Raw genomic sequence first — 27,678 nt, 5'->3', positions numbered from 1 at the left:
TACTTTAAGTATGCGAATCACGGTTTTTAGTGTTTAAATTTTGACCCCTCCATAACCCCCTTCAACACTCCCATTGTTCACCCTCCTGCAGCTGTCGATTTGAACTCCCGCCTCTCATCTAATCTTCGCAACCCTATCCACTGTCGCTTGAAAGCAACCACCCACCCCCCCCCCCCCCCCTCCAACGCTTCCACCCCCCCCATCCTCCCGACCGCACTCCTGTCTCCCCATCCCTAAGCCCCAGCTGGCTACTACTGAAGCCAACCACTCGCCGGTCATTTGAGAGCAATTCGCCCGACGTTAGTCGGCTGTCTTTGCGCTTTCAGAGCTGAGTTAGGATTGCCCGCTAATCATTGTTTCTGTCGCAGTAGCCCTCGAAGGCCGAAGAAGTTGTTGTCTTTTTTTTCTACTATGTGTATAGATGCTTTGAGAATGGGCCAATTTTCAGTTTGTGTTGCCCCGAGTCTGCCGCAGTTGTTTTTTTTCAGATCGGCGAAATCAAAGCAAGTACGGCTGCCAATAAACTGTACAAGAGTCACTCGACGCCAGATCACACATTGCCAAATCACGACGAAACCCGCCTATCAAGTGGCACAAAAGTGTCCGACGCGACCTTGTTATCAATTGACGATGATTCCCTGAACGGAAGCAGCTCTAATTTGCCAATAGTCACTTCAGATATTACAATTGATATGAATGGTGGGGGGTCACTATCAAATAGTGAACCATATGTCCAAACTGAACTTTGCGTTCCTAAAAAACGGCAAGCTATTGAACTTCTGGTCACGAGACCTGAGTCAAATGTTGATGAAATTGACAGAAGTACTTCTAATAATGATTCTAGTAATCTGTCTGCAAAATTTTCCTCGAAAGATACTACTGGTCAAACCAGCATCAAATATTTCTTCAGCAATTCTAGTGCAACAAATGTTAATAAAGTGGCCAAGCCAACCGAAAGAGACGATAGAAATATGGATACAAGTGATAAAAAGAGCAAAGCAATAACGACAGTTGAGAGCAATTTATCAGAAACAGCAGAGAAAAGTTCTCAAAAACGGAAAAAGAGTGATGAAAAAGAAACAGTGAGTGCTATACTACTTTTTTTGGTAAATCATATGCAAACTGCTTTCGTTAGGTTCGTGTCCAGTTGATCGATACTGCAAAGAGTACTTCATAGTTTGCGATTAGAGCTGAATAATGCAAAATGCTAGCTCTTCGATCTCGAATGCTGTAAGAGCTGAATGAAGGATTAATATTTTGCCCTAGTTGTCAAAAATCGAACGTCTTTTTTGGCGCTATATTAATAGCTTCAGTTGCTCGCATTTTGTATATTCAGTCAAACTTATAACGGTTGCATTCTGATCTACTCACTCGTTGTTTCGAGTTAATGAGTCATTTAACAAATTTACACTTAACGTCTTAGATACTGTCAACAATAGGGCGAATTGAAAAAAGACGCGTAAGCTAATAATTCCCGGCTATTAATTGAAAAAGCAGTAGTTTATTATAGCTGCTAAGCTGTAAGCTGAGCGAAGCTATATTGCGGTGCTCTTGGTTTTTTACAATTCAAAGAATTTGAATTGTATTGGGGCGCTGTCTTTTTTACGACTCGAAGAGGAGTATTGGAGAAGTCCTTTTTTTTAAACCAATTTTATTGGAGTGAATTATGAAGCGGGAAATGAAACACGTGAAAAAATTTGGAGTGAGTGATTTTGTTGCTGAACAAAATGAAGTGTGGAGCGAAAAGAGAGTGATTTTTTGTTCATATCGCTGTTTTCTAGAGAGCGAGAAGTTGAGGTGTGAAAAAAAATTCTGTAAGCGAGCGAAATTTTTTGTTCACGTGCGGCATTTTAAAGCATTTTTTTTCTATTTATTTTGTTTAAGAGGTTTGGTTATGATTTTGTTTTGATTTTAGAATGGTTTCCTAGTGGTTTGAAGGTTTCTGGAAATTCATATGAATTTTATGATAATTCGGAGGTTTTAATGTATTTTGCTGATTTTCGGGCTAAATTTTGCGTTTTTTTTTTACGATTATTTTGTTTTACTGGCTCAAATGGGTATTGAAGAAACCCCTTCTACTTGTGCAAATTTAGGATAACAATAGGTTATAGTTTTGTGGGTACGAGTCGTTTTTTTGTTGAGAAATATGACAAAAAAAATGGCGAAAATTGGAACTATTTTTCTGAACTTTTTGCGGTTTTTCTTTTTTTTCCTGTTTATAGACAAGTTGCTTAGCCTAATATGACTTGCCTATTGTTTTGCTATCATCTGGAGACCCTATTGGCTGAAGGGAATTTTTCTTTGGATTTTTATGCTTTTGAAATATTAAAAAAAATTTTTTAACTTTTTCCAGTTTTTTAGTGAAAGTTGTTTTTAAGAGCTTTTTTTAATAATTAAGTGGTTTTAGTAAATACTACTTGTTTTGATGAAAGTGTTTTGGCAGAGATTTGATTTTATTGTTTTTTACTTTTTTTTTGTTTCATAGTTTTGTTTCAAGATAATCATAAATTAGTGAAGACACGTTTTGTTTGCTGAGTATTTGGATGGAGTTTAAATGGATTTTCACTTCGAGTCGTTTCCGGAATTCTTCCGGCTATGTTTTTTTTAAGATCTGTTCACCTATTTTATGATTTTTGAAGTCAAATTGGGGTGGCGCCGAAACAGAAAGTGGAGCGAAAAAGCGAGTGGTTTTGCGGCGTGAATTTTTTTTGCTCTAAATTTAAAGTAGAGTGAGAGAACGGTGTTTGAACAAAAATTCGCTTTCTCGCTAGTGGTTTTTTGTTCATATGCGGCAATTTCACTTTGATTTTTACAGTTTTTTCGATTTTTTGGATTGGATTTTTTTTTTCGAAATGGTTTTCCCAATCCGTTCATAGTCCGTTCTTGGTCTAGTTTTCTGTTTAGTCAATGAAAATTCTTTGAATTGTGTGTCAGGACTTGTCCTGCTATGTTTTTTTGTTTCGTCGTCTGACGCTCTTTTTTCGTTTTATATTTGTTCACACAGCAAAGCTGAAAAAGTCAAATTTTCTGAATGACTTATTCCTCTCACTAACGGAATTTGCGCGCGTGACATCATTTCTCACTCGCTCTAGCAAAAGTTTTTAGTTTATTTGCGTGATTAGATTTTGATCATACTTGACTAACCTCACTCAATAAAATGACTTTTGCACTTTAAAACTTAGTTTAGTTTGAGTTTGTTTAAGGTCAAAGGAACTCATTTGTGCAGTAAAGGTCCCTAATAAGAGGCTTATGTGGGATGAATTTTAACAAGCTTTATTGATTTATCGCTGAATGTTTTTTACCTAGTTTTTTTGAGCGGCGTCGATTTTTTTTTTCAATTTTGATCTCTGTTTCTATCTCTATTATATGGCACGCAGGTCTATTCTTTCGCGCCTATTCCGGCAATCTGCCGGCTATGTTTGGGGTTCATTAGAGCGAATTTTAAATAATTTCCGTCAAATGTTGGGTATAAATTGCTTAGGTCATTTTCTTTTTAATATTGTTGCTTCATCACTGATGTGGCTTTTTGTCCGACGAATCGGATTAAACTGGTTAAGCTGAGGGCAATAATTGATTCACCTCAAGCTGCCCCAGGAGCAAGCAACTGATGAACTTCGTCAAACTTAATGTAAAAAAATTTTCATTTAAAAGTTCATTTAAATAACGATGTGATCTCAATCTCGCCAAAATTAAAGCAAAAATTTAAATGCATTGATGTTAATTAATAATACTTCCGCAATGATTTATCAGGAAGTGTTGGGACTTTTACTCTTGCGGTGGGAGCCTTCCAAAGATCAAAACCAGGTTCTAACTCCTTAGTGCCAAGATTCCGAAAGTCGATCTATGAACGTTGACCGACTTCGTACCCCTCCAACGGGAGACCCAAACAATTTTTGTGACCAGGATTTCTTAGAAGTTTGTTAGGAGGGAATCCGAGCATTTAATTTGAGTTCATGATCGAAAAATGTATTCAGTCAAATCGATATTGCCTATAATATATAATTTCTTAATTTTTGGGGACAGTTGTTGCAACATTTGCAGTAGTTATCTCAGAATGTTTTTCACTAATACCATTTCAATAAGTAAATAAAACAATTTAGCACCTATATAGGCTGGATGATCTAATAATTTAAATGTAAGTCGCACTTGACCGCAATGGTTAACAGCGCTCCTATCTTCACATGCTTTAACGATCCTTAAACATGCAGCCTACTCCACCATGCTTAAACTTCCGATCTAGAAATGTTTTTGTGCTCATTAAGAATGCAGCTTAATAGAAACAAGCGAGACAAAAAGCCAATGACTGAAAATTTGCGTATGTAGTCAGTTGAATAGACAAAAGCAACAGGCTTGGATAGCGCAAAGGATTAGACCTATGACTGTGAAGCGATGGGCATGGGTTCAAGCCCGAGTAGGGGCGGAAATGGATGCTTAGTGTACTGGGGTAAAGATTTGGGATTTGGATATCTTTTTTCCTTCTGTTCTTCATCTCTTTCCTTTTAATCGTTTTCTATATCTTCCTTTTGTTCTATATTCACTCATTCGTTCTGCATTTCATTCTCTCCCTTTCATCTATCTATCTATATTTTAGATGTAAGTCACACTTGAGCGCAATGCTTAACAGCGCTTCTATCTTCACAAGCTTTAACGATCCTTAAACATGCAGCCTACTCCGCCATGCTTAAGCTCCCAACCTGCTCATATTTTTGTGCTCATTAAGAATGCAGTTTAACAAAAACAAGCGAGACAAAAAGCCGATGACCAAAAATTGCGTATGTAGTCAGTTGAATAGACAAAAGCAACAGGCTTCCACAGCGCAAGGGATTAGACCTATGACTGTGAAGCGATGAGCATGAGTTCAAGCCCCAGTAGTAGAGGAAATGGATGCTTATGCTTATTATACTGATGTAAAGGTTTGGGAATTGGATATCTTTTTCTGTTTTTCATCTCTTTCCTTTTAATCGTTTTCTATATCTTCCTTTCGTTCTTTATTCTCTCATTCTTTCTGCATTTCATTCTCTCCTTTTCATCTGTATTTATAATTTTCAATCCAAGTCGCATTTGAGCAGAGTAGTTAACAGCGGTCCTGTCTTCACATGCTTTAACGATCCTTAAACATGCTGCTTATGCTCTTGATCTGCACATTTTTTTGTGCTCATTAAGAATGCAGCTTAGCAAAAACCAGCGAAACAGAAGTTGCCAAGGGCCAAACATTTGCGTATGTATTCAATTCATAGACAAAAGCAACAGTAGTCGGTAGCGCAAGGGAATAGTCCTATGGCTGTTAATCGAGGAGCATGGGTTCAAGCCCGAGCAGAGGCAGAAAAAGATGCATTATGTACTGGCGTTTAAAAAAATTGGGGTTTGAATTTCTTTTTTATGTCTTTCCTTCTTTGTTTTCTTCCTTTAGTTCTTTCTTCATTCCCTCATCTTTCTGCATTTCGTTCTCTCCCTCTCATCTATCTATCTATTATGTTGAACAAAAGCTGCACTTGAGCGCAATTATTAACAGCGTTCCTATCTTTATGTTTTCAAGGTCCATAAACATGCAGCCTACACCACCATGCTTATGCACCTGATCTGTGCTCGTGATCATGTTTCTGTGCTCCTTAGGAGTGCAGCTTAGGGAAAGCCAGCGAGAAAAAATAGCCAACGATAAAACTTTTGCGTACGTAATCAGTTCAATAGACAAAAACAACAGGCGTCGGTAGCGCAAGGGATAAAATCTATGGCTGTGAAGCGAGGGGCATGAGTTCAAGCCCGGTTAAGGGCTGGAAAGCATGTACTTGGTTAAAAAAATTTGGTATTTGGTTGTTTTTTTATTCCGTTCTTCATTTCTTGCCTTTTATTCGTTAGTTTTACCTTCGTTTTTTCTTTATTCCTTCATTCTTTCTGCATTAGAAAGTTCAAAAGGCGTAAGCAATTGGCGTACTTAGCGTACAGGATAAGACCCTTGACTGTTAAGCAAGGATCAGGGGTTCGAGTCCAACTGAAGCCGGAAAAAGACGCATAACTTCCTTGACCACAACTTTGAAGTGATTTTCTTTTTCTTTCACTCTTTTTATTTTTCGTTTTTTCTTTTTTTCCTTCCAATCTTTCTCTTATTTCAAATTTTTTCTCCTAATCTGCTCTTGTTTTTCTCTCATTAAGCTTGCCAAAACAGACGAGCCATAAAAGCCCTTGACAAGAATTCACTGCTACATAGGGTAAAAGACGGAAAAATACGCTTCGGTAGCATAGGCGTTAACACCTATGCCTGGTAAATGAGGGGCATATCGATTCGAGCCGGAGTTGGCACGAAATATAAATCAGTATTTCTTTTAAACCTTCTATTCGGTTGAAAGATTTTTCTTGTCATGTGCGTTTGCGGGCCTGCTAGTCTATATATTAATTCAACGTAGACAGCGAGCCACTGAACACCATGTTTAAGCGCCTATCTTGCCATGTTTTAACGGCCCTTAAACACGGTTTTCTGTAAAAACGACTGACAGCAGGCAGGTTTGAACCTGGGTCTAGGGGTTGAGGAGCGGAAGCGAAATGATTTGAGCTAAGGATCAGCTGAGGCGCGTAGTTTATTGGGACTTTTGTCCATTAACCTCGCACCCGTTTCTCCAATTTCCTCCTTTTTCACGCTTCGTGTCTTTCCTGTCACTGTCTATCTGTCTATACATATAACGTATTTCGAAAACCTATACCACCATGTTTAAGCATCTAATCTTCACATGTTTTAAGGCCTCTTTAACATGCAGCATAGCGTTTTGTATGCATTTTGAAAAAAGTCAATGACCGAAAACGTCCCATTGCTAAAATAGTCATTGGCCGAAAAGCTGACATTGGCAAAGAGTCAATGACCGAAAAGCTATCTATGTCAGAAAGTCAATGATGGAATAACCGTGGCTGCAAAAACAGGTCATTGACCGAAAAGCAGCCAATAACCGAAAAGCTTCCTGTGTCAAAATGGTAAACAAACGAAAAACAGCGGATGCAAAAATAGGCCAATGACTCAAAATCTGCTAATAAAAAAGAAGTCGAGCACGGAAATTTTTTTAACAAGGAAATAGTTTTTAAATGATATGTGCTGATGCATCAGATTTTCACAGAATAAAGGTTCACTAAGTAAAGGTCAATTACTCAAATAGAATCGAAGATGGAAAGTTAGATTGTAATGGGACAGTGACAAGCTTTTGCGTGCCGTTTTTAAAAGCATTCTGCGATTTTTGCGATTTTTTAATGGAAACTTTTTTCTCAAAATTTTTTAACCAATAATTCAAGCAACCTTTTGCTTGATTTTTTTTTTCAGTTTTGCTTGATATAAGTCTTAAAAATTTAAAACAACTGAAATTAGATGAACCAAGTCATTTGTTAGCATTTGTTTTTAAGATCAAATGTCGAGTTGGGCTAAGAAGATTCAATTTTTGCGTTTTACTCTCAAAGAGTGATCTTTTATCCTTCGTTTCTCTTGTTTTTTCTGTTTATTTTTGCTTTCTCTCCTTTTTTCTTTTTTTTCTATCTATTGCCTGTATATTTTTCTGTATGTTTTCTCTTTTTCGATTGCTTCTCTCTTAGTTTTCTGTCTTCTGTTCTCTCTTTCCTCCCTTGCTTTTGTCTTTTTTTCTGGCTTTCTGTGGTTCTCTTTCTCTTTTTGTGTTCCTCTTTTCTGCCTTTCTCTTTTTTCCTTTCTTTCTTTTCATTCGTTTTGCTCTTTCGTTTCCCTTTCTTTTTTCTTCACTTTGTTTTTTTCTTTTCTTTTTTTTCTGTTATTTCTATGCCTATTTTTCTTTTCTCTATTTCGCTCTGCTCTTCTCTTTTTCGTTTCTTTTCTCTGGTTCGCCTTCTTTTCTGTCTTTCCTTTTTTGTCTATTTCGAACCGGGGTCTGTGAGTTAAGAGGCAAAAGCGCAATGAGTTGAGCTAAGAAAAAGATGAGCCGCGTATCGGGATTTTTGTCCATTAACGTCGCATCCGTTTCTACTTTCTCCAATTCCCTCCTTTTTTCACAATTTTTTGTGCTCCATGTCTTTCTCCTGTCACTATCTTCTATCTATCTAAATATTAAGAGTAATTCGAATACCTATGCCACCATATTTAAGCTCCTAATCTTCACATGTTTTAAGGCCTCTTAAATATACAGCAAAGCGTTTTGATTCTCATGTATTTTGAAAAAGGTCAATGACCGAAAAGTTACCTATGCCGTAAAGGTCAATGACTGGATACTGAATGTTAAAATGGGTCATTGTTCGAAAAGCTGCCTATGACCGAAAAGCTGCTATTGTCAAAAAGTCAATGACCGAAAAGTTATTTATGCAATAAAGGTCAATGACTCAATAGCCGCGGATGTAAAAATAGGTCATTGACCGAGAAGCTGCCTAAGACCGAAAAGTTGACTATGCCAAAAGGGTCAACGACTGAAAAACTGCCGATTCAAAAATTGTTCAATGGCTGAAAACCTGCTATTAAAAATGCCAAAAAAATTTGTGACACAAAAATAGTCCGTGATTGACATGTGCTGATGCATCACGGATATTGACAGAATAAAGAATATCTAAGCAAAGCTTAATTACCGAAATTAAATCGAAGATACATATCAATGGATTTAAATTGCCTAGATAGTAATGTGTCGGGGCAAGCCATTATGTAACGTTTTTAAATTCACCTGAACATAGTTCGTTGCAATGTTTTTAATCGAAACTTTTTTACGCTGAATGTTTGCGTGATCAATTTTTAAACAATCTTCGTTTGTTTTCAGTTTTGCTTGATCTCAGTCTCATAAAAGGTTTGAACAATTGAAGTTTAATCAACTGAATCTTTTGTTGCCAGATTTTTTAGATCAAATGAAAAGTTAGGCTGTGAAGAATTTGTTCTATCTTTCTTTTTCACTTTCGAAGAAAGATCTTTTCTCTTTCGTTTCTTGCCTTTTTGCTCCTTCTTTTTATTTTCTGTCTCTTCTCTCTCTCTCTCTCTCTCTCTCTTTCGTTTCTTTATCTTTAGTGTTGTTTTTTTTGCTTTTCAATGGTTTTTCTCTTTTTCGTACCTCACTTTCGTTTCTCTCTTTAGTTCGTCGTTCTTTCCTATTTCCTTTCTATTTCACATCTCTCTTGCTGTGCTCTTTCTTCTCTGCTTTTCTTTTCTCTTTGTTTTCTCTTTCTTTTCTGTTATTTTCTGCCTTTTGTCATCCTTTCTCTATTTTGTTCCTCTTTAGCTTCTCTTTTTTTTCTCGCGTACTTTTCTGTCTTTCTTTTCTTTTGCTTTTCTCTCTTGTTTTTTTCTTTCTTTTCTCTCATTTCTTTCTGTTAGTCTTTTCTGCCTCTTTTGGTTTTTTGTTTTTCTTTTCTGTCTCATCTTTCTCTTTCGCTCTGTTTTTCTTTCTGCTTTCTTTTCTCTTTTTTTCTGTCGCTTCTCTTTTTCGCCTTTTTTTCCTGTTTTTCGTTTCTCTCTTTTCTCTTTCTTTTGCCTGCTTTTTTTTGTTAAATTTCCTGCCTCCCTTTGTTTTTATTCGTTTTCTCTTTCGTTCCTCTGTCTTGTTTCTCGTTCTTTTCTCCTTCCTCTCTTTTTTTCTTTTCTATCGCTTTGTGTTTTTCTGTCTTTCTTTTCCCTCTTGATTTCTTTTTCTTTTATCTTGCTTTTCTCTCTTTGCTGTCTTTCAATTCTGACTTCTTCTTGTAACTCTTTCCTTTCTGTTCTTTTTTCTTCCTTTCTTTTCTCATTTGTTTCTTTCTTCTCTTTCTCTTCTTTCTTTGTTTCCTTTCGCCTTTTCTCTCTCGCTCTCTCTCCTGTTTTTCACTCTTACTTCTCTCTTGTTTTTCTCTTTTCTTCGCTTTTCTGTCTTTTGTCTCTTTCTTTTCTGTCTTTCGTTTCTCGATTTATTTTCTCTCTTTTGCTTCTTTTTTTCTCTTTCTTTTCTGTCCCTTTTTTTTCTTTTCCCTCCTGTGTTTCTCTTTCTTCCCTCTTGCTCTCCTTTTTTTTCGTTTGTTTTTTTATCTGTTTCCTTTGTCTTTTCTGACTTTTTCCTCTTCCGTCTCCCCATCTTTTTTCTCTATTTTCGGTCGTTTTTTCTCGCGTTTTCTCTTGCCTTTCTCTCATTCTCTTCCTTTCCTGTCTTTTTTCGTTTTCTTTTGTCTGTTTTGCTGCCCTTTTGTCTGTCTCCTTTTGTCTTCTGTCTGGTTTCGCCCTTTCGTTTATTTCTTTTCTCATTCCTTTCTGTCTTTCTTTTCTTCCTTTTTTCTATTTTCTCTCCCTCCATATCGTTTCTTCTCGTTTACGCTCCTTAAAAATGCAGCCTAACGTATTACATTCGTTACGCTACGACACCATGTAGAATTTCGTTATCTGTACAAGTCTTAGCGCTCCTTTATTACAAGAGTCAGCAAAGCCAAAAAAGTTGAACACAAAATTGCTGGTATTTGGGGGTATTATACTAAACCAAACACATCAGTAACGTAACGTAATACCTATGGCTGTTGAACGAGGGGCTTGTGTTCCAGCCCGAGGTAGTACAAGAAATGAATTTTAAAACTTCTATTTTCAAAAGATCTTGTTATACTTTTGCGGGCCTGCTAGTTAGTTTTAAAAGGTTGGACGTTTTTAAATTCTTTAAACGGAAATTTCAAAAAGTTATCTGCACTGCGTATTTTTATTTTTCTAGAGGTTATTCATATATAATTCAGATCGCAATTTACCCATAGACCAATAAACGTACTTTTCTTCATATGTATACAGTTTGGAAATCGATAACATTTTTTTTACTTACCAACTAGTGATCAACATGTTTATATCTCATCATGAAATAGATTGCGCGTAAGAATTTCTTCGCAAGAAATGGAATGGGTTTTCAATTTCTCAATGAACGCGGATTTTCTTACGAACGGTTTCAACGTCGCGATCAATCTGCAGTCTGTTGACCAACACAATTTTTTCAGTGAGCTTCGGAAACTTAACAGAATGCTATCTACTGAGTACTAGAAACTGGAGTCAGATTTTAAAATTAATATGTACTGTTTCATCTAAATAGTTTGTTCATTTGCATAAAAGCCAAATTCCTAACATTTCTATTTATCTTGAAATTCGTTTCACGAGCAATTTATGCCTGCAATATTTGTATCGTCGTCGAAACACCTCCCGGTGGGGGCAGGCTTTGGGTAAATTGTTTATTTATATGATGAACAACAACGGGCCAAGGATGGAGTCCAGAGGAAAATCGTATTTGATATCATATATGTTAGAGCATGCATCATTAATTAATTGCTCTTGAACGCAGTTCATAGCAATTATTGTAAACGTGTGTGTCTTTTTTATGCAATTTTTTTGCTTGACAATTTTGCGCTTTTCTTCTAGAACATTCTTTGACTTCTCAAGTGACTTTTTCACGCTTTCGTTCATCATTTTTGAGTGATCTCTAGTGCTCTGAAGTAAAGCTTGTTGCTAATATGAAATCAGTTGCAGCATAGGAAAATTGAGTGAAGCGTAGCGCAGTGGATAGTGCGTGTGGCCATGGATCGGGAGGTCAAGGGGCCGAATCCCGGTGGGGTCGAGGTTTTTTGCACCCATAAAGAAAAATTGATCTATTCTAAAGACCATGAATTAAATTGCCTCGCCTGTCGTTCAAGAGCAATTCTTCCGACATTTGTCGGTTTAAGTTTTCAATACTTTTTCGACTATTGCGTAAGGAACTTGCATAATTTTTTATGTGCACCAACCAGGCCACAATGCTCAAACTTTCTCAGTAAGATTTGTTGATCAATTGTATATCGAAAGCCATTTTGGATCGATGAAAACCGTCTCTATCGTCTTTTGATAACTATTCGGTATAGTTGTTTCAGCTAATTTGCCTATGGAGTCAATATTTCAATGCTAATTGATTTTTTGTAGATCTTGTTTGTTCAAAAGCGTCATTGTAATTGTTCTACTTTTTTTAGAAATTTTTCCAAGCTATGAAAAGGGAGATGGATCTGTGGTCATTACCGTATGCGGCATTTCCTGATTTTAATATAGGAAACCCCTTTTTAAGATTGGAAAGCTAGGCAGCTGCTTTGATTGAGGGGGATGATGGCTAGCTTTGATAGTTGAGGAACAGCTACATAGATACGTACTCTCTTTGATAATTGCACGTCAAATATCTTTTAGACCACAGAAAGTTTTCTTTTATAAACCAATATTCATGTCGGATTTTTCTTGGTCATTAGTATCATGGAACCAGATCTAAAAATTAGGATGATGATTGATAGCATTGTTATCCCACGGTACTTGGCATGATTTGACCCGCTTCTCTCCTCATGTCTCTTAGAACTGAAATTTTCTCCGCAAATAGGTGGTTTCCCAATCTTTGGTCCATTCATGGGGCGGTAAGTTTCCTCTGCTAGTTATTTTCTTAAGATATTTAGTCAACCATTTCGCTCTGAGATTCGATTGGCGTCGAAACATTTTGATATAAGCGAACTGATCGAAAACAAGCTGAAAAGTATCTTGTAACAGATTGAAGCATGAATTCAACTCACGACTTAAATCAAATTTTTGCAATTGAAGACTTGGCTTGAAACAACACTTTTCTGATGTCTTGAGATTTTGTAAACGAAAAGTTGGAAAACGATATTTTGCGAAAACTTAATTCATTGTCGGAACTGTCATCCTCAGTAATTTTTAGGAAACTGGAAAATGGTCTTTAAAAAACTTTGGTTTCGTCCGTCCCCTCATGCGGTTCTCCATTCATGCAAGATTTTCTCAGTGATTTCAGCAGAGTCACGTAAGCTATACTTAACACACCAGTCGTGTTTAAACATGTATACGTGATATTCTCTCACGAGCATGCGTTTTTATTGTTTTAATTTTCAGGAGGGATCGGAAGAGAGGTCGAGTAGTAAACGCGGTAAGAGTGAGAGTGGAAAGAGCAGCAAGACTGTGGCTCTCACAGATCTGAAAGAGATAGCCAATGGAGTGAGGAAGATTCTCACACCCTTCTACAGGAACAAAGACATAAGCAAGGCAAGTCACCTTTTGCAACGTCATGTTTAATAGCCGCCGTCAGCCTCTCAACGGCTAGTATTTAGGCGCTCTCCTTTTTACGACTCGAAGAGGGGTATTGGTGGAGCGTCTTATTTTTGATCGGTATTTTTTTTTGTTTTGTTGGGTGTATTTGAAACCGGAAGTGAAAAGCGTGAAAAAGTGTTTAGGTCAAATGGTTGAAGAGCAGAGAGAAGAGAGAGTGGTTTTGTGTTCATACTATATTTTTGACAGCGAGAAGAGTAGGAGTGAAAACATTTTCGCTAAGCGAGTAAATTTTTTGATCACGTGCGGCATTTTCAGAAGATTTTTTAAAAAAGTTTTAACATATTTTTTCCGTCAAAGATGTTTGTATCGTGTACCCAAACTAGTAACAGTGCGTTTTAAATCTTTTTTGGCCGTATGAATCAAAAAATGATGTTTTAAATTTAATTTTGAGCTATTTTTTACCATTTTGCTATGTTGTACGCTTTTTCTAGCAGTTTTTAATTTCTTTAAATGTTTACAGCGTTTGAGGAGTTCTGTGGTTCCAAATAGCTGTTTTAGTGATTCTGTTTGTCTTTCGACATCATTGTTATTGATTTTTAATTGTTTTTTAAAAAGATAATTGAGAAAATTTAAGCAAATTTCGGCCAATTTTTTTCTGTTTTTTAATAGCCGCACAGCGATAGCTGGGGCTATTATTGGCCTTCTCTTGGGTTTTTTTTTATTTCGTCGTCATGATTTTTGTTACGACCATATGACGTCACAGCCACTTTTTGTTCATTCGTTCATGCAATTTCAACTGAACTGCATGTGTGACGTCATTTTTCGCTCTTAGTGGAGCAAGTTTTTTTTTGTTCATGCGCGTGATTAAATTTTTGGTCACACTTGACTTACCTCACTCTCAAAAATGACTTCCTCAATTTGAAATTGACTTTTATTTACTTTAATTCAAGGAGGTAAGGTCAAATGGGTGTGTGTCACTCTAAATGAAGGTTATTTGAGATCAGCTAATAGAGGCAGCAATAACTTTACAGATTTTTAATCAAGATATAACAGATCAGCTTTCAATGAAAAGACGATTTTTTTTGGTCTGTCTTTTTTACTGTTTTTTTTAGACTGCCGATCTACGAATCAATTGCGGCTATTTTCTGGCAATCTGCCAGCTATGTTTTTTGTTTTTTTTAAAATATTTTTGGTCATTTTAAGTTTCTAGCCTAGTTCTTGTTTTATAGCTGCGAAGCTCTAAGCTGAGCGTAGCTATATTGCGGTGCTCTTGGTTTTTTTTGTTTCGTCGTCTGACGCTCTTTTTTCGTTTTACATTTGTTCACACAGCAAAGCTGAGAAAGTCAAATTTTCTGAATGACTTCTTCCTCTCACTAGCGGCATTTGCGCGCGTGACGTCATTTCTCACTCGCTTTAGCGAAAGTTTTTAGGTTATTTGCGTGATTAGATTTTGATCATACGTGACTTACCTCACTCAATAAAATGACTTTTGCACTTTAAAACTTAAGTTTAATTTGAATTTGTTTAAGGTCAAAGGAACTCATATGTGCAGTAAACGTCCCTAATAAGAGGCTTCTGTGGAATGAATTTTAACAAGCTTTTTTAATTTATCGCTGAATGTTTTTTTAGCCTAGTTTTTTTGAGCGGCGTCGATTTTTTTTCAATTTAGATCTATATCTGTTTCTATCTCTATTATATGGCAAGCAGGTCTATTCTTTCGCAGCTGTTCCGGCAATCTGGCGGCTATGTTTTTCTTGTTTAATCTCTAGTTCGGCGATGATTTATAGGTTTTGCTCCTAAAAGGTGCTATTGAATGTCAGAGGGTTTTTTCTCTGAAATAAATAATACAGGTTTCTCAATTTTCGTTCATTTTTCGTTCTTTGCATTTTTTGTTGTTTATTTAATGTTTGCCAGGTTTTGGTTGTGTAGGTGCTTGAACAGAACCAGTAAAAGTATAAGTAAGTTGTTTGCCAAATAATTGATGGGAATTAGCATTTTAGCTTTTTTTGGATAATTGTTCAATTACTTCTCCATTGTTAATTTGTCTGTTAGTTTCAAATTGATAACCATAATTAATAAGGAGTTTCATTATATCAGTAATCAATTTTCTACTCCGAGTAGCTTCCGGAAGTCGTCCGGCTATGTTTCTTTTCAATTCGCTTTACCTTTTGATCACGTTTTTCGTTTTACATCAGTCACTATTTGACTTCCCTCACTCACTGTGTCAACTGAATGAATTTTAAATTCTTCCATGCATTGAATTACGCAATCTAGTGAATACGTTCAATGTCAAAAGAGCTAATTCAAAAGAAACGCGATGAACCCAGTCATTATGTCATAGTGCATTAGGTTATCAATGTTCATTAGAGCGATTCAGTTTAGAAGCAGAATTAAGTATAGGTTTAGAATGTAACTGAAACTGCACGCCAAAATAGGACACTGTTTGACACACAAAAAACAGAAAAATATTCGGTCGATTCCTATCTTCTTTTTTTTCTGTTTCAATGACGATTTGCATCAAGCGCTTCAACGGCGGCTATTTTCCGGCAATTTGCCGGCTATGTTTATGAATTGCGAGCAAGGGTTTTATTTCTGTTAGCAAGAGGCGTTTAGAAAATGGCTTCTCTGGAATCAAGAGTTTAATTTTTTATGACCTGTTGCGTATTGTGCAGAAACCGTCATAACTGATATATTCAGTTACCATTAAAATTTCATCACTTCACCAAAGTGTTAACTTGCTCATACTTAACTTTTCGTATAATGAGAATTCTTCAGGGTCTCAATAATTTAGAAATGAGCAACCTTAATAATTTAATTTCGGAATTTGCGCTCCTACAAAAATTTGGAGCAAGTAACTTGCTGTCGAGCAATAACGAAAACAATCCATATTTTGTTAGGAATAAAGGATGAATACTCTAATCACTCTAACTTTTGAACATTTTCGATAGCCTATTACGCGGCTTTGTTGAGTGTGAGTTAAAGAGTGTTGCTTATTTAGGATGTGTTCAAAGAGGTTGCTCGACATCTTACTCATTCCTGCATCAGATCTCTATCTCTCGAGAAAAGTAAGTTCCAACCCTAAAAAATGTTTTCTGCCCGAGTCACAAAAGCAAGATTTCTATCGGTTTTTTTGTAGTCTGCGTTTGCTGGCGCTTTTGTCTTCAACATTAAGGAATCTTCGGATCTTTTGCGGTTGAAATGATTTTGGGTGAAAAAGTTTTAAGTAATTTTTGATTAAATAGATCCCGGTGAAAAGAAGTAAAACCTGTTTTCCTCAAAAAAATCTTAAACCTAAGATAGAAAAGGCATGTTATATAGGAAGCCATGTTTTTTATAAAAGAATATCTTAACATGTATTAAGATTGAATGGCATTTTTTTCAAGTTAAACGTACACTTCCTTCATCAATTATTTTCCAATCAATAGTAATAGGCTTTGCAAATTTACTCTAAAGCCTATTTATTAAAATAAAAATGGGATAACATTTACGAACTCAGCGGAATTTTGCATCAACCAAATCTGTATACGTTGTGGTTTTAAATTCACACCAAAATAAATGCAAACCTTGTATAAGCCATATTTTTAACGGTAGTACAGCTGCCTTCTTTAGCTACATTCATGCGCATGTTCAATAAGTAACAGTTGGACGAGTACACCACCATGTAAAAGTTTTAGGATCGTTTCCGTTTGTGTCCCCGCCCCCAGTACGTTATGCACCCCCCCCCCCCCAGTTGAAGAGCACGTACCATTACGGTGTCAGGACAATTTACCCAATGCCATTATACCCAATGTACTTTGATACTTCCGTTCAATAATCCGACAACAAATTAGCAGGCGTTATTACCCTATGTTTTAACACATTTAATGGCCATGGCCATGCCTCAGCGGCGCGTGGTACTTGATATGAAACTATCACAACCGAACATGGGATTAAGTTATCCGCTTGTTAAATCATACGTGTAAGAGCTATTTTCTGCTAATTAGTACTCGGATTATGGAACAAAATATCAATGTGAATTGGGTATAATGGCATTTGGTATTTTGGCATTGGGTATAATAGCATTTGGTATTTTGGCATTGGGTGTAATGGCATTGGGTAAATTGTCATGTAACAGCCATTACATAGTAAATCATTATGTAAAAGTATGGCACGTGCTTCCCGGGGGTGCAAATAATATGCGCCCACTAAGCTGTGGAAGGGGCACAAACCGAAAAGATCCGAATCTTGATCACATATGACATACTTACTGAAAAGAAACAAGTTATACGTTCTGTAGCTCAGCTCAAGTTTGACGCGGAGACGAATTATAATTTTAGGTGCATGATTTTGGCATGTAGTTGAGAAAAAATTATGATAATATAGGTTGTCCTGATTTTTACTCATTGTAATTTTGATCATTGTAATTTTCGACATGATCAGGACACTTTACATATTAAAATACAGAATAAAAATTATTATGATTCAGCGCTGAAAAAAATGTGAGCTAAGTTTGGATGATAGCAGTATCTAAACCGAGTCCCGCAATATGTTTAATTGGCCGGAAACAAAATTTTTAGCAATTATTTGGGCCCCTGGTGTCAATTTTTTGCGCTAACAACTTTTCGTCTGCCCAAAAAATTTCGCTACTTTTTGTCTTGAGAATAGTGATAAACTGCTAAAGCCCGCGGGGCGGGGATTTAGTTGCTTGTATATCTGTAGAGCTTTGCGAGTCTCTAAGTCGTGTGCTCTCCAAACCCCCTTATCCTGCCACCGACCCTCAAGTTAGCCTCCCTACGCTGAAGATGGCTACTAACAAAATAGCATTAGTTTGCTTATGCTGGTGATTTGTTCAGCGTAATTCCTTGGCCCATTTAGTTGGCATAATTGGGACTCTTTTGGACCATCATTTAAAACCGTAGATATCTTAAATTGAATTGAAAAGCTAATTCAGCCGTCTAAAGGAGTCTTATAAGTTAAATATGAGTCTCAAAATTTAGTTGCTAGCAATATTGCTGTGTCACTTGTACTCACTGCAATCTATGCGCGTTCTTAGAATTTTGTCGTGTTGCGTTTTCGAAAAAATCAATAACATTTTATCAGTGGTTTGAAAAAAAAAATAGTTGCAAATCCTCTCATAAAGCGTTCCAAAAAGTTGAGATCTTTGAAGTCAAAATTATTTGCTAATTGAGATTGGCAAGCTTTATACTGCAATTTATAGCATTTTGAAAAAAGATATGAAAATCTATCTCGAAAAAACTCAAAATTAACATAAATTGTTGATAATCCTAGATCAGGAAAAATTGTTTTAATAATCTAACAACCGAATTAATTTCTATGGTAAACAGAAATGCACATGGCTGAAAAACTCAGTTTGATAATCCTAATAATGACAGAAATTGACCTACTCGCTATTTTACCTCGCTGATAGTCTTATCTTAGCTTTCTGTGGTAGGACAAGCTCTCAATGAACCCTAGCTTCATGTTGACCATAGCCTGATCATTCTTGATGGTACGTGAAAGTTTCACATGCTAAAAATGGCTATATAGTCACCATAAAAAGAGCAATGCTGCTGACGAAAATAGCAGTCTGAAATATGGGGAATAATAAGAAACAGGCTGCTGTGGTCTAATGTTGTGAAATGAAATGAACGTTCAATGGTGGCGTTTTGTAAGTCAATTAATGGTATGGAAGCTCTTTTATTCAGTGAAGCAAATTGTTTTTGCAATAAACACTTCACAACTTTTTGGCACAATTATTTCAATGGAAATTTTTGAAGCTCATCAATTGTTAGCTATTTTTTTCGTTTTTTTTTCTTGTAGTACACGAACTTTTGCTTCTTATGCCACGGGCTGCTATTAGTAGATGCGAATTACAACTTTTAAAATCCGATGTGTAATGTAGATGTTATCAAATTAGCGGTTCATAGTTGTTATGTGAACTTAAGTTAACTATGTTGAAGGAAATTTTCAAAAAGATTTCAAGATGGATGGAAAATACGAACAAGTGTAAACAACAGTAAATGAAAAATTAAAAAGAGTTTTCATCGATTCAATTTTTTTTAACTCTAATTGGCCGGCTATTATTGGCGAACTAAAAATCTCATTCGTCTTCGAATTTCCTGCCTTTAATTCTATTGGGGTCCTTTTCATTTGCTCTCGAATGATAAGCAATTATTGTAAACGTGTGTGCTTACGACTCGAAGAGGAGTATTGAGATTTTTTAAGTTTTTTTAGCTGACGCAAGTTTGTGGACTTGAACTTTGACTTTTGTTTTCGAGCACTGACGGCTTTTTTTAGGACATTGGATTTTAACAGTAGCTTAGTTTGTAACATATCTTAATTTGGAACTGTTGGTAATATTCAAGGTTAAAATATCACCTAGAGAATTTTTGATCCCATATAAGTCCCTCCTATCTATCTGATGTACCCCCCCCCCCCCCCCACACCGATCCTCCCACCAACTATCTATGACCCCCAACAAACCGCTTTCTTAACTAAAATAGGGTTGTTTCCAACTGTATATTGCAATGTTTGTATTTCTTTTGATATTTCTGAAATCGTTAGGATTAATTGAAAGAGTTTTTATTGCACAACTCTTTCAGTCGTTTCCGCTATTCTACCGGCTGTTTTTTATGCAAATTTTTGCTTGACCGTGTTGCGCTTTTCTTCTATAATAATCTTTGACTTTTCAAGTGACTTTTTTTACGCACTTCTTGATTTTTGAGTGATTTTAATTGCTCTCACTCCGAAATAAAGTTTGTCGATCAAACAATTTCGATTGTTAGAGAGGCGACGAGAAGGCTCTGATAGCTGAGTGGTTAATACCTCCGTAGAGGTGACGTAATCGCGGTCGGGGTTCGAATCCTACCTTCAGCTGATGTTTTCGCACCCATAAGGAAAATTTTATCTAGGCCACAGCCCGTGAATTAAAATGCGCCTCCTGTCATTCGAGGGCAATTTTTCTGACGTTAGTCGGTTTATGTTTAATTTCATTTAATGGATGGAATTAATTGAGTATTCAAGTAATTGGAAGTTGTGATAGCTAGTGAGGCCAGTTACGCTATAAATGAAATGGTTGCTTTTAGATCTTCGAAGTGTACAGCTAATTGTGGATGCTTTTTTCAAAGAGAACAAAGTGTGTGCCACCTTTGAGCTGTTCTCCGAGTTTCATGGTGCTATTAAGGCTTCATCAACACCACAAACATCATCATCAGCCTCATCATCAACAACCGCAACTTGAACAGAGTCAAGAATAAACTGACATACTTTATATTTCCCAATGTTTTATCAATTTTGATATTTATACTGAAATGTGTACTGAAAATATTAATGATTGTTTACCGTGCTGGTGATTTTACTGGAATATTGGATACTGTTAATTGATATGCTTCTTTCCTTCATTTATTTTTCTATTTTTCGTATCAACTTTTATATATCAACGGACGATCAACTGCTGAACAATCTTGAAAAGTACTCAAACCGAAGCCAGCAAAATGTTAGTTTGCAGCGTTTTCCAGGATATTGTCGCGTAAAAGGTTTCAATAGACTTTTTAAATGATAATGTCTCTTATCCCATTTTCAAATTTCTGCTACTTGGAAAGAGATGAACGTTAATTTGGGGGTTCACGGGTTTTTAGGCATATCAAGCAAATTTAAAAATTTAAGCCATTGTTGAATTTGGAATTGATTGGTACGATTATCCCTCTTGAACGCTTTTTACTACCAAATGATTTGAGATTTGGTTAAAACGTTTGTTCAACTACAAAAATTGAGCAAAAGTTGATTTTCTGCCACTTCTATGTTCAGGCAGGTCTTGTGCGAAAAATAATTGCATGAAAAGGTTTTTGTATTTGTACTGTTGAGAAGGAATTAGTAGATTATTCAAATTTTCAATTTTAGTTTTTGTCAAACTCGTATTTGACCTAAGGTTACTTTTTAATAGCCGCCCTCATCTTCTCCGCAGGCTATTAGTGCGCTCCTATTTTTTATGAATGAATTTGAATTGCATTAGGGCGTTTTTTACGACTGGAAGAGGAGTTTTGGAGAAGTCATTTTTAAATCACGTTTATTGGAGTGAATTTTGTATCAGGAAATGAACCGCGTGAAAAATTTTGGGATTGGTTTACTGCAACACAAAATTTAAGAGTGGAGCGAAAAGAGTTGGTTTTGTGTTCATACCGCTGTTTTGGAGAGAGAGCGAGAAATTTGTGAAAAAAAATCTGTAAGCGAGCGAATTTTTTTCACGTGCGGCTTTTTAAAACAGTTTTTTAATAGCCGCACAGCGATAGCTGGGCTATTATTGGCCTTCTCTTGGTTTTTTACAATTCAAAGAATTTGAATTGTATTGGGGCGCTGTCTTTTTTTACAATTCAAAGAATTTGAATTGTATTGGTGCGCTGTGTTTTTACGACTCGAAGAGGAGTAATGATATTCTACAGGATTTTTTTTTTAGCAGAAAGCAAGTTTGTTCATGACTTGAATTTTGACTTCTTTCAGTTTGAGCATTTACCTCCGTTTTTGATTGTTGACTTCTGTTTTCGAACATTGGATTTTAACAATAGCTTAGTTTGTAAAGTATAGCAATTGGTAAAAGTCTGTAATTCAAGGTGAAGAGGTGAATTTGAGAAAATTTGATCCCAATTAACTACCTACCCCCCCAAAAAAAAACTACCCCCCCCACGTACCTACCTACCCCCCTCCCCAAGTACCTACCTACCCCCCCCCCGCAACGTACCCACCTACCCCCCCCGCAACGTACCTACACCCATTCCACCTACCAACACCCTTCACCACCACCTACCTGCCCCCACCTACCAACTCCCCCCCCCCCCCCCCCCCCCACCAGCACCTACCCACACCCCTGAACTGAAAAAATTTTATCGATTTTTATGTTATATTGGTCTGCTATTTTTGTTATTTCTAGTGTTTTTTTCGATATTCTAATTTTGTCCAATTTATGGTAGAGATTATTTTGCACGACGATTCGAGTCGTTTCCGGTATTCTACCGGCTATGTTTTTTTTTTAAGATGTGTTCACACGTTTTTCAATGACTTTGATCTTTCGAAACGGGATAAACAGGTAAAGCCCAGCGGGCATTAAGTTTCATTAGAGGCCCAAAGTGGGCTTTAGTAGTCCTTCAAGTGCGTATAGTGGTGCAGCTGCTGCGATGGCCTTAATTAAAGGTTAAAAGGTCATTTTTAGGAGTTTTTCGGCTCAAAATGGTGCAATTTTTCGTGTTTTTTGTCATTTTTTTGAGATTTTTGTTTGATTAGTCTAAGGTTGAAGTTTTTAAAAGCTGATGAAGGCCTTTTGCGAGACAAAATTGCTTGTTATGACCATTTTATGAGCTATATGTCGTGGTACTACAAACACAAACACACAAAATGAAACTAATTTTTGCAATTTTTTTCAGGTTTTTTGAAAATTTTTGTCATTTTTTGAGTTTTTTAGCCCTAGGTGTCACGAAACCTCCTCTAGGGTTTGATAAAGGGTTGGATGATAGGTTACTGCACAATTTCTAGTGGTAATGGAACGGTTTTCAACTTTTTGACATCATGAATTTTAGCATTTTTTGACAAAAGTTGCAAATTTTTCATGTTTTTTGACATATTTATTGTCATCCTTCAAGTTGTTTGAGTCCCAGGGGCAAGAAACCCATATTAGGGGTTGGATAATAAGTTACTGAAAAATTTTTAGATGCCATGGAATAGGTTTCATCTTTTGAATATCACAAATTTTAGCAATTTTTTTGAACAAATTTGCATTTTTTTCAGGTTTTTGAAAATTTTCATCATTTTGTCAGTTTTTCCAGTTTCAGGGAGTAGGCAACCTCCGTTGAAGTTTGTTAATAGGGAACTGCATAGTTTCTAGTAACAATGGAATGCTTTTTAACTTTTTAATGTCTCGAATTTTAGCATTTTTTTTGATAAGATCTTCAATTTTTTTAATGTTTCCTAAAGTTTTTGTCAGTTTTTGATATTCGTCCATTCTCAAGTGCAAGAAAAATTATTCCACGTTTTGATGAAAAGTTAGTGCACGGGTTTTAGTTTCAATGGATTTGTTTTCAACAATTTAACCTTTCGACTTTTAGAAATTGTTTGATAGAATTTGCAATTTTTTCAAGTTTTTTTTAAAAAATATTTGTATTTTATTTATTTTTTCTTGCCTCAGTTGCCAGGTAAACGCATCCAGGGTTCGACAATATTTTATTAAATAGTTGCTATGTGGGCAATTGAATGGCTTTCAACATTTTAATAGAAGGAATTTCTATTTTGAAATTTGAAATTTTTTCTAAAATTTGTTGCCTATCGATCTATGAGCCAATGATTTTTTAATGCTTGGAATTGGGTTACTGGATAGTCTCTAGAGACAAAGAAATGATTCTGAAGATATTTATATCACAATTTTCAGCAACATTTTCTTATAACTTGCAATTGATTTCTTTTGTTTTCTTAAATTTTTTGGTCATTTTCAAGTTAATCGATCTTCAAGGGCCAATGAACATTTTTCAGGTATTGCAGATATAATACTGGACCGATTTCAGAAACAAAAATTGGTTTTGAAAATATTTCTGTATAGGTGTTTTTAAAGGGAAAAAGTTTTGCCTTAGGTTTAAAAGCTGCAAGAGTTTTAGCAATGAGTTTGTTTTTGTTTAGTTTTGACTCTTTTAGTTTTTCAATTCTTTGGTGATTTTTGTGTTCTGGCTGGCATTGTTCAAGTGATCTGCTGATCAGGTAGAGTGCGTCTGAGTTTTTCATTCAATTCTTTGAATTGTATTTCAGGACTTGTCCTTCTATGTTTTTTTTTAAGGTCTGTTCACACATTTTCATGATTTTTGAAGTCAAATTGGAGTAGTGATTTTGGTCACGCCGAAACAGGAAATGGAGCGAAAAAGCGAGTGGTTTTGCGGCGTGAAATTTTTTGGCTCGAAATTTAAAGTAGAGTGAGAAAACGGTGTTTGAACAAAAATTCGCTTTCTCGCTAGTGGTTTTTTGTTCACATGCGGCAATTTCACTTTGATTTTTACTGTTTTTTTTCGATTTTTTGGATCGGTTTTATTCTAAATGATTTTTTCAATCCATTCATAGTCCGGTTTAGGTCTAGTTTTTTTAGTCAATGAAAATTCTTTGAAATGTACGTCAGGACTTGTCCTGCTATGTTTTTTTATTTCGTCGTCATGATTTTTGTTACGACCATATGACGTCACAGCCACTTTTTGTTCATTCGTTCATGCAATTTCAACTGAATTGCATGTGTGACCTCATTTTTCGCTCTTAGTGGAGCGAGTTTTTTTGTTCATGCGCGTGATTAAATTTTTGGTCACACTTGACTTACCTCACTCTCAAAATTGACTTCCTCACTTTGAAATTGACTTTTATTTACTTTAATTCAAAGAGATAAGGTCAAATGGGTGTGTGTCACTCTAAATGAAGGTTATTTGAGATCAGCTAATAGAGGCAGCAATAACTTATACAGATTTTCAATCAAAATATAACAAATCAGCCTTCAATGAAAAGACGAATTTTTTTGGTCTGTCTTTTTTACAGTTTTTTATAGACGACCGATCTATGAATCTATTGCGGCTATTTTCTGGCAATCTGCCAGCTATGTTTATTTTTTTTGGTATAAAAGTTTGATTATGATATTGTTCAATAGCCGTCGTCAGCGTCTCAACGGCTATTATTTAGGCGCTATCCTTTTTTGAATTCGCCCTACCTTTTTTCATTTTACATAAGTCACCACTTTTCATGTTTAATTTCTGACTTACCTCACACTCTCTGTTTCAACTGAATGGAATTTATAATTGATTCAGCAGCTTAAATCAAATTTGTTCATTGTCAGAAGGCGAAATCAAAAGAAGCATGATAAACCAATAACAGGGCACTAAGAATTAATGTTTAAAGACTTAGTTCATTAAGTTATCAAAATTCGTCAGAGAATACTGCCAATAGGTATTAGTATTAAGCTTATTGTCCTCCAATATGGAAGCTGAACTCGTCAAATTTTATTGAATCTAATGGAATTGCGGACAAAATTAGAACACTTTAAAACTTGAAACAAAATAAGCCTGTCGTCAACTTTTTCGCGCGTTTTTTTAATGAAAGTTCCTTAAAGTATACTGCTAAGAGTTGATAGTATTCAGCATTTGTTCTCCAATTTGAAACAGAATTCACCATTTTTATCTAATCTAAAAAATTCAAGAAAAAAATGAGAACACTTAAAAAATTAGAAGACATAGAAAAAATGTTAGGGCGGTCGTCAATGTTTTATGTTAAGGTTTTTATAGCCGCCGTCAACCTCTCAAACGGCTATTTTTTAGGCGCTCTCCTTTTTTACAATTCAAAGAATTTGAATTGTATTGGGGCGCTGTCTTGTTTTTTTAAGATCTTCACACATTTTCATGATTTTTGAAGTCAAATTGGAGTAGTGATTTTGATACCGCCGAAACAGGAAGTGGAGCGAAAAAGCGAGTGGTTTTGCGGCGTGAAATTGTTTCGCTCTAAATTTAAAGTAGAGTGAGAAAATGGTGTTTGAACAAAAATTTCGCTTTCTCGCTAGTGGTTTTTTGTTCACATGCGGCAATTTCACTTTGATTGTTACTGTTTTTTCGATTTTTTGGATCGGATTTTTTTCTAAATGCTTTTGCCAAACCATTAATAGTCCGTTTTAGGTTAAATTTTCTGTTTAGTCAATGAAAATTCTTTGAATTGTACGTCAGGACTTGTCCTGCTATGTTTTTTTAATTCGCTTTACCTTTTGATCACGGTTTTCCTAAGTCACAATTTTCACGTTTGACTTCTGACTTACCTCACCCACTGTTTCAACTGAATAGATTCTAATTTCTTTCACGCATTGAATTACGCAATGCAATGAATACGGTCAATGTCAAAAGAGCAAAATCAAAAGACACGTGATAAACCGGCAAAGCCCGGTCATTAAGTGATAGTGCATTAGAGCGATGGCTAGCTGATATTACTATAAAGTTTAAAACCATTCAGTTTATAGGCTGAGGTAAGTATTGGTTTAGAATCTAACAAACTGCACACTGAATTTGAACAATTTTTGAAACTCGGGAAATTTTTTTGTCAATTTCAATCTCTTCTATTTTCTTTTTCGGTTTCAATCCCAATGTGCGTCTAGCGCGTCAACGGTGGCTATTTTCCGGCAATCTTCTGGATCTGAAATATGTTCTTCATTGGTTTAAAGGTTTCTGGTGAATAATATGATTTTTAGGCCAATTTTCAGGTTTTTCGGCTATTTTGCTGATTTTTTGTCAGATCTTACCCATTTTTCGCTGACTGTTTTCTGTTACTGCCTTAAGTAGAGTTTTAAAAGGCGCCTTTTACGTTCGGAGTTTTTGGATACCAAGTGAGTGCAGCTTTTTTGTTATAAAATAATGTTTCTTGTTGATATATATGGAAAAAAGGAAAATTTTCAACTGTTCTAATTTTTCCAGTTTTTTTGTGTTTTCTACATTCTGAGACTCGTTTTTCAGCCTATTATGACTTTGCTATCGTTTTCCAAACATTCGATTACTCTTTTTGCCTAAAAATTTTCTCTTTGGCTTTATGTGCCCTTGTAATATAAAACCAAATAGGTACTCTTTTGTAGCTTTTTAATTAAATTTCTTTAGGAATTTTTCATGATTTTTCGTCAAATGTTTTTTTTAAGTTTTTTCAAGTGGGTGAGGTATGTACTGTTTTCTGCATGGTTTGTTTTTTTGTGTTTTCTTCGAGTCGTTCCCGGAATTCTGGCTAAATCATTGACTTTTCTTTTCAAGTCAATTGCCGCACGCGAAAACACAATTTGCTTAACAAAAGACAAAAGCAAAATGAAAGAGCGTTACTTTTTGTCATGTAGCATTCAAGGCGATAGCGAGCAAAATAAGTGTGAAAAAGTTTGGCACTAGGCTAGTGAAATTTTTTGACAACGTGCGGCTTTTTCAAAACTGTGTAATAGTTGTCACTCCAATGACACTGACACTTCTGACAATGGTGTTCTTCTCAGTAACTGTAGCTAGTATTGGCATGTTTAAAGACTGTTTGATCATCTTAAGCTAATTGTAGACCTTGAGATGCAATTTTGAGCAAGCTTTTTGTGCCATTTTTCCTTGTGGGATTAGTTTTCTGCTAATTTTGATCTTTTGATTTGTTTGATATTGATTTTGAGTTGTATTCGTTAGATAAAATTGAGTAACATTGATCAAATTTTCTCCCATTATCGTATACTTCTTTTGATTGAGGTTTTTGCAATGTTTATTCTTGTTCACTGTTTAATATTTTTTATTGTCCACTGTTTAATTGAGAGCTATTCAATGGGTTTGTTACTAAGAGTTATTTATACAGGGGATCAGAAAGAATTTGTACAAAGTTGTAAATTCTTAGGTTTTTGACAGGCATTGGGTGGAGTTATTTATTTTAGAAAAACTGATGTGAAGAAATTGTTGAGAAAAATAAAAAGAACATTTTCTTTTTTGTTTCGATTTTGCCTGTGTACAGCGGAATTTTGTTTTTCTTTTAATTGGTTGTCGTTTTTTGAATGATAACTATTGCAAGTTAGTTTGCCAATAGTTGTTCCAGGGTTGAAATTTTTCATCAGATGTTCTATCAGTTTTCAACAGATATGGCTTTTTTCTTGTTATTAATTTCTGTTATTGTTTCAAAATTATGTTTTTATAATTGAGCGGAATATTATTTTGTTCAGTGAGTAATCGTCTAAA

At 35.6% G+C, this 27,678-nt stretch overlaps 1 protein-coding gene across 1 annotated transcript; it reads left to right on the top strand.

Moving 5' to 3' along the window:
• Window positions 1-266: 266 nt before the first annotated feature.
• LOC142355891 (uncharacterized) lies at window positions 267-20,358 on the top strand. Its single transcript, XM_075407911.1, has 4 exons — window positions 267-1,082; window positions 12,824-12,973; window positions 15,978-16,044; window positions 20,044-20,358. The coding sequence occupies exons 1-4, from the start codon at window positions 693-695 to the stop codon at window positions 20,196-20,198; spliced, it is 762 nt and encodes a 253-aa protein (XP_075264026.1). The 5' UTR covers window positions 267-692; the 3' UTR covers window positions 20,199-20,358.
• The last annotated feature ends 7,320 nt before the right edge of the window (window positions 20,359-27,678 follow it).

Source organism: Convolutriloba macropyga, unplaced genomic scaffold, assembly GCF_964194025.1.
Source record: "Convolutriloba macropyga unplaced genomic scaffold, txConMacr16.3 SCAFFOLD_1601, whole genome shotgun sequence".
Classification (NCBI taxonomy): Eukaryota; Metazoa; Xenacoelomorpha; order Acoela; family Convolutidae; genus Convolutriloba; species Convolutriloba macropyga.
The sequence above is the reverse complement of the archived record's forward strand: the minus strand, read 5'-3'. Positions and strand labels throughout refer to the sequence as shown.